The sequence below is a fragment of the Loa loa genome, assembly GCF_000183805.2.
Source record: "Loa loa unplaced genomic scaffold supercont3.90, whole genome shotgun sequence".
NCBI lineage: Eukaryota > Metazoa > Nematoda > Chromadorea > Rhabditida > Onchocercidae > Loa > Loa loa.
This window is the reverse complement of record NW_018108270.1, coordinates 118,553-126,459: the sequence shown is the minus strand read 5'-3', so window position 1 is coordinate 126,459 and position 7,907 is coordinate 118,553. Positions and strand designations below refer to the sequence as shown.

The 7,907-nt window shown below is 31.6% G+C and overlaps 1 protein-coding gene across 1 annotated transcript; it reads right to left on the bottom strand.

The window, feature by feature from the left end:
* Positions 1-660: 660 nt before the first annotated feature.
* LOAG_02636 (hypothetical protein) lies at positions 661-6,468 on the bottom strand (the record flags this gene model as incomplete). The annotated part of the gene is made up of 6 exons (XM_020446072.1): positions 661-991; positions 1,270-1,363; positions 1,551-1,667; positions 1,736-1,864; positions 2,040-2,140; positions 6,402-6,468. The coding sequence occupies 6 exons, from the start codon at positions 6,466-6,468 to the stop codon at positions 795-797; spliced, it is 705 nt and encodes a 234-aa protein (XP_020303540.1). The 3' UTR covers positions 661-794.
* Between the last annotated feature and the right edge of the window lie 1,439 nt (positions 6,469-7,907).

Genomic DNA, 7,907 nt, shown 5'->3' with positions numbered 1-7,907 from the left:
GAGAGATGAAGAAGGTAATAAACGATACTGGCAAATAAACATGCAATTACGGGAAGGTTTTCAAAAAGATTTACAACCTAATTAAAGGTTAAGGGGTAATTATACTTGTATTATATTACAAATTTCCTTTGCTAATATCTGAAAGGGTATAGGTCATTTTAGTTTTAATGGTTGACTTGTCTCTGATTGTGTGCTGATAATCTATTTGCATAATGTAGGTAACTCAACAATACAATTTCAAATAGATTTCAAGTACAAGGCAAGATAAAAAAGTATACCAAGATATCCTGGACAGAATAGGAAGTATCGAAGGATTGAAGCATATACATATATGCATGATTGGAAGGTGACATCTAGAACTTCGTTCAGCTAAAAAACTCAAATAAATAATTTAGGCTGCCGAAACAGAACAACGCCGCGAAAACATATACCGAGATATCCTGGACAGAACAAAGCATATCGCGGGATTCAGTGCGAATATAAGTATCTGTATGATTCGAAGATAACGGCTTGGAAGTTGCTCAGCTACCCATGTAGAAAGACGAATTCAACATGAATTATCCTTTGTTGCAACCGAAAATGTATTAGGATGACAGCAATACTTTTGATGAATGGTACCATAAATGTTATTTATTATCCGCGAATAATGTCACATTTTATGACGACCAAAATGAGAGAATGGATGGGGAAGGGGCACAGGAATTCTGAATCCTCTTCTTATCCTTCTGAAGTTACCATCGATAAGCGGCAAAACTGGTGATCTCTATCTATGTATCACACATCCTTCCTTCTCTTCAGTTATCTGCATCTTCAATTTCACGAAACAGAACGTGACGCTTCGCTGAAATTCCTTGATATGACGTGATTTCAGCAGCTCCTACGTGTGGGTGATCATCTACTTTCGTCATAACTTCCACGTTTATTTCCGGTAAAGCAAGTGATTCATTTTTGTGAATCGAAGCATGAATTAGAACCAACAGTACACTGATCCCTGAAAAAAAATGGCTTGAAGTGTTTTCCAGGAATGAAAATATTAAATCGCATAAACTAATTTGAGAAGTTTCGGAATAAAATCAAATCTGTCATTGGGGGAAAATGGAATACCTACAGCAAATGGAATTGGAAGATAATTAAATATTGAATAAAAAGGAAGTTTCAAAGATTATTTGATTTTGAAATTAATGGAACTACTTATTACACACGCAAACCTGAAAACTTCACTTAAGTCAACCTTGGATTTTTTTTAAGCTAAATGAAAAAGCAACAAACCCATTGCACAGTAAAGAATATATCCAACTTCGGCATAGATGAATAGTGGTAAAGTTATGAATATTGCCGCAACATACAAAATCCAAACAGGAATCTGAAGAATGCACAGGAATTATGGATTCTGAAAATTTGGTTCTTTTTTTATCATTCAACTAAATATTCACTTAATTATATGTGTCAGCCGTTATTTTGCAGAATGGAAAAGTCGAAAACGAAAAATTGCATAATTAAAAATGAAATAATTGGCAATGAAAATAAAAGTGTATAATTGAAATTGAGACCTCTTCAGTGCCAATTTTGATAGGCCCATTTCTAGTCTTCGTGTAAATGGTATACACTAATATTCCAAGCAGAATGGAAGATATTAACAGCCAAAATGATGTTATTATGCCACAAATCTGAAATGATAATTTGTTATCATCCAATGAATATTTGATAATTAAAAAATGAATGTGATGAAACAAACCATCAAAATAGCACTGATAACGGCATAATTGGCCATGAAATGGCTGAAATTCTTCTTCAGCCTTGTGATATATCCATTGAATTTGGATGGGAAACCAAATTGGGAAAAGCGAAAAAATTCAGACCATGGCTATAAATGGATCAAAGTAAAATAATCCATACATATATCAAAAAGTATTAACAATGATTGACTAAATTTTATTTTGATAGCTGCAGCATAATCAAAGGAACCGTTGATTTTATCCTTTACTAATTGATTTATGGATACTGGATGTTCATTACCTTCCATTCATATTTAAATGTACCTTAACAGCTTTACTCCATGCTCGAATATCATGGAAAGCTCGAAGATTGGTGGCGCACTGCACATCCCGGGAATCTTCACCTGCATCCTCGCTCATCACTTCTACAACACAACTATTTTAGCCAGACATTGAGCAGTTGTTGTCTTGGTAGCAAGAAAAAAAAATTGAAAAATAAACAAATAATTGATTTTAACCCTTTTCCTCTTCTCTCTTTCTTCTCCAGAAAACTAAATGACCGCGAAGTGCTTCGTTTCAGTTCGTGAAACGATTGAAACGATTCTAATTTTCATAATTTAGAAATATTGAAAAATTTTATTTTGGAGAAATTATCGTCGTTTTAGGCTGACAAGATGAACTGATCATTTTGACGGATGGCTAATCCATGATTCATATTTCGCCAGTTACCTCAGAGCACAAACTTTCCTGGATAAGGTAGATATGGATAAGGATATATGAGAAGTGATATCACAAGAAACAGATTAAAGATATACAAATTAGTAATACATCATGCTAGATATTTCTAAGTGTAGAAATTAAAATCTCCAGAAAACCTTATTAATCAGCGATTATACTCAAAACGTATTAATAATTGCTAATATATTGAAGTATATTTACAGCACATGCAAATTTAATTAATCGTTAATTGTTTCAGGAGAAGAATGATTTATTTTTATTATCCTTACTAGGAGGAAGCGAAGGAATGAGCTCTATGAATTAGAGTAAATTTAATGAATTTTTGAAGTATGAAATATTGAAATGGAAGCAGCAATATTGCTATTGCTGTTGCTTTTTGTTTGTTATGTTGGTGGAAAAGTTTGCTTAAATGAAAAAGTAGAGAGAAACTAATTCAAACTCTTTCTATGAGCTTTTCTTCATAAATTCTTTTACAGATTCCGCACTTAATGCTTAACTATCGTCATTTGTTTATTATAACTGCACTTGCTTATATTCTTGCTTCTATCTCAGACCCATTCATTGCAAATAACCTAATCAGGTAACATCCAGCAGATATGGTTATTGATAAAGCCGAGTAAATTATCAACGGTATAACATAATGGTATTTGTATTTTACTTGTAAATTTTCTTCGGAGCAAAACGGTGATTTAATGAATATTTGCGCAGATGAAATGAGATTTGTAACAATATTGTTGAAGTTTGTTTTAAAAAAGATCTAATTTTAAATAGATAATTCAGATAATTGTTGAAAGATCTAACTTTGAAAGATAATTTAAATGAATATTGAGTAAAAGGAATGTTTCCTCTTAAATACTCTTTTACAGTAGAAACCTTTTGAGGAAAAAGAAAATTTTTATTCTAACTAATTAATCTAAAAATTGTTGATTTTTGTGACAAAATTTTGTCTTGATCAATAAAGTCAAATCTTATTTTACTGATATCACATTTCTAGACAAAATGATAAATTCAGTTGTAAATGATAAATGATGAAACGATGAACAGTGTAACGATTGAACTGCCAAGGACAAAAATGTTGAAATTTCAATACAGCAGATTAGACAGTAACAAATGAGAAAGAAAGGAAGTCCACTAGCGATGATTTCACTATAATTAATTTCAGAATCAAGAAATTACGGTTGAACTATTACTAATGACACTTAAATAAATGAGTTAATACGATGATGTCATCTGTGGTTCAAAGTTTGATGATTCATTCAATTTTTTTTATCAATAAAAATTATAAATTGGATAGCTTTTACAACCAAACAAATCAAGTACGATCGTTTGATCGTATATGTCGGAAATAATTGCATTACAAGTTAACATTTATCTTTCGTGTAGGAACCACTACAATTGACTCTAGTATTCAGAAACCATTATCATCATTATCATTATCACTATCATCATCATCATTACCATCATTATCATCATCACTACCACCATCACCTCCACCATCATCATCATTTAACCAATTAAATGAAAAACTAAAGAACTTCTGAGTGCTAAAGTCTAGTGTAAAGTATTTGAAAAAAAGGTTTTGCTGAAAGGAAAAGAGTTTGTTGCATTAAAACCTTCGAGAAAAGCTACCACTCCAATTTGAATATGCATGTTTAGATTTGATACATCTTACCAATCCTTCTGCCACATGATTTATGCAAATTCCGTATCACTAATACACCATACTTGTCTCAAATTATTCAAATATGCTATTAAGAAATACGGAAGATTTAATTTTTTTTCTTTAAGATAGCTCGAGAAAGTCAGTGATATTTTCAGATCGGAGAAAACGACAAGGACAAAATCAGGCAAGCATGACTGCTTGAGAAGATAAGAGTGGAAAATGAAGAGGAAGATAATTAGTTATTAATTACTAAAAAGATGACTGAAGCTGTGTTATTCGATGATGTGATTTCGATGATTTTGAATTAGCTAATTACGGATAATTTAAGCAGAGGAATATCAGCCTTATGGAAGAACTTTGACACATCCTTTATCATGAGCAAACTTTTGGCTTGTACTTCGATACAGTATTACAATTTGAGCGAATGATGATTTGTTATTGTTGAAACAAAACCATTGAAATTCATTTTCAACAGGTCAGTTATCCAACCACCACAAATCTTTTTTTATCTGTTTCCATTCTTATAAATTATCTTTAATTAGCTAATTTTGATTCATCCTGAGCTTTCATTGCTAAACTTATGAGGATAAATGTAAGCTACTGCTATACAATCTGTTTGTGCGAAAAACAATATCATATTCAAGTAAGAGTGGGATTGGAACATTTACACTGTTACCGTATCAAATTATTTTTTGCTGTTTTTGCAAACAGTTGCTTACCCTTCCTCTTTTAGCTTTAGCTCTTTTAAACTCATCAATAATTTCGACAAACTCATCAATAATTTCATACCTAATCCGCATGTAAAAATTTCCAATCTTCTGATGAGCTATTCGTCGAGTCCTCTTTTAGCGTTGATGTCACTAGTGAGAGAGAAGAAGTTTGAGAAGCTTCAACATATTGCTTTTCCTTGTTGTTCTTCTTCCAATGTTTTTTACAAATCGAAAGCATTGTATTTTACTGAAACTTTCCTGCTAATTGATTCGGACAATTCCCGCGTTCCTTTGTGGATTATTTGGGGAAAAAGAAGTCATTTAAACACGGATTAAATATCATAAATAATCGGAAATTCCATTAACCCGAAGAATGAAACCATAATCTATGCCAAAAATGTTGCTCAATAATCTCCATTTCCATAGCTGATGACGAACGACGATCGATATCTACTCTAACAGGGTCACTAACCTTACTGCATTAGTGCCACATAAAATTCTCGATCTCGAACAGGTACAAACAACTAAAGAGGGCGAAATGATAATTTACCGAAAGGATTTCATAATACATCATGCAACCACAGCCAATTTCATTTGTGTAGTATAAACTCAACAATTCGTGTTCTTAGAACCCCGCCTTTCCCGCTCTCCGCTCTCTCCATCTTCATCTCACGTGATCCTCTCATATTCCATAATAATAAAACCATCATGTATACATTCGAACATGTCCAGTTTTTCCTAATAGTTCAGTAAGATTTATGAGTGTAAATATATATATATATATATATATATGTATATGAGGGACTGATTGACTTATTTTCACTAATTATTCAAATAGGAGCAGTAGTAATAGTAGTAGTGGCAGTAGTAGTAGTAGTAGCAGTAGTGGTAACAATGAAGTTGATTAGTAGGGTAACTCAAGTCAAATCATACCTCATCTTATTTTTCAGTAGATATCTTGCTTCCACTTATACACATACAGACGTACACACATACACACATATACATATGCAAGATGTGTATGCATAGAAAGTGATTGAAGTGGAACGAATCCGACGATGATTCAAATTAAACCATAAACTAGTTCTGGATTTATGAGAACAATGACACATCCATTGAGAAATTGATGTTGACAAGACTGACTGACTGATAAAAATATGAAATTATGAATCTTGAGGAGAAAATGTTATTAATTTTCTCAATCCAGTAATGTATTTTCACTGAATATTAGAGTTATACTTTTGGAAATAGGCAGAAATGCATTTCGGAAGGCAAATGAATGTATAATATCATTAATATTTGAAATTTGTTCAAATGTCGAAAAGTTTTGCATCATTAATGAGCTATTAGAATCTATTTTAGTCATAGAAGAATGCACCAAAAACTACTGGATATCCTGACCCGGGGATATGATCCAACAATTTAGATCACGATACTTTTAAATTCATATTCAAATGATACGATTTGAAAACTACAATGAAGAATAAAATAACCTTGCCCGATATAGTGCAAAGTTATCTTCTATGACAGTTTTATTTTTTATTTTTGTTAAAACTTTATCTCGAATAAACTTACCTTGCAAATAATCAGATTGCGATGGTCTAGGCTGAATTACAATAACTGCTTTTCGATCTTGCATCATTGTTTATCGCAGATTAATTCACTTTCTATAAATTTATAAGTTAATGAAATTAATCAATTAATCATTAGGACTAACTACAATATCACAAGTATATATAAATGCACCTTCAAGTACTAGTAATTCCTACGATTGCATTTCAATGCACTTCACGCTCTACAGGATAAGTTATATTGAGAAGTGCTCAACAACAACTTTTTGAACTACATCATTTCTTCACGAAATGATTGTTTCAAATTACATAGAGAAATTAATGAGCTTGGAATACTGACAAACATCGTTAACTGAAGAAGTGATTCATCGGGAAGATGAAGCTATTCCACATTTCCAAACTTCAAAGTTACCCTTACATTACTCAGCATGTTACGTGAAGGGAAGACTTTCGAGAATAAGAACATATATATATATATATATATAAAGACGTAAACGACTTTAATTTCGAGAAGTTTCATCCATCTGCGATGTGGCAGAAGTGATAGCGCATAGCACAGGGCCGAAAAAAAAACCACTGATATTGGTGATAAATAAATGAATTAGATATAAGGAGAATGAGACACAAATCTTACGTATTCAACTTAGTCGCATTTCATCTATTACCATTGAATATTAAAAATAAGGCACTGAGAGGAAAAAAACGTCCAAAATGTTTAAGTTTGCATAATGCATATGCAATAAAAAGAAAAGGAAAATTAGATGCATAAGATGAGAGAAAAGAAGAATTAACATCTTCGAATCATCCACGAATACATCGACAAAGAATTTTTTCGGAATTTTGTGATTAAAATGTTAAGGAAAAGTCGAGAAGCTCAATATTCCTAAGAGCAAAAATTCAATATTCTTAAGAGGGGGAAAAAAAATAAAAATCCAGTAATATAACGCAGTAAATACTAATTTTAGCGAAGAGCCTAATATTACAAGGGCCTAATATTCAGCAGGAGCCCAACATTACAGGAACCCAGAGAGAAGTCTAAAATTCTTAGAATTTTGTTCGCAACTTAACAGTGTAGAACTTCATCACTCGATTACTTGGTATGCTGAAGATTTCGGTGATATCTGATATCCTGGAATAGCAGTACACTTTCTAACAGAAAGTAGAAATTATCGAAACCCAACCTTTTCATTTTCAACTTGATGTAGAAAGTACTGTGCAAAATTCCTTGATAAGATTTCAGAATCATTTTTCCTTTAATTTACTGCTTGGCAATTACCTTGCCAAGTAGTGGAATTTAGTTTGGCAACATTTTGCATACATTGTTATTTATTTTCTATTTTTAATCTGTTATTATTCACTTCCTATGTTTACAATTTTAAAATACAAATTTATATTTGGAAAGATTTTAAACCAAAAATTTCTGGTAAGAAAAAAGGAATATATATATATATATATATATATATATATATATATATATATATATATATATATATATATATATATATATATA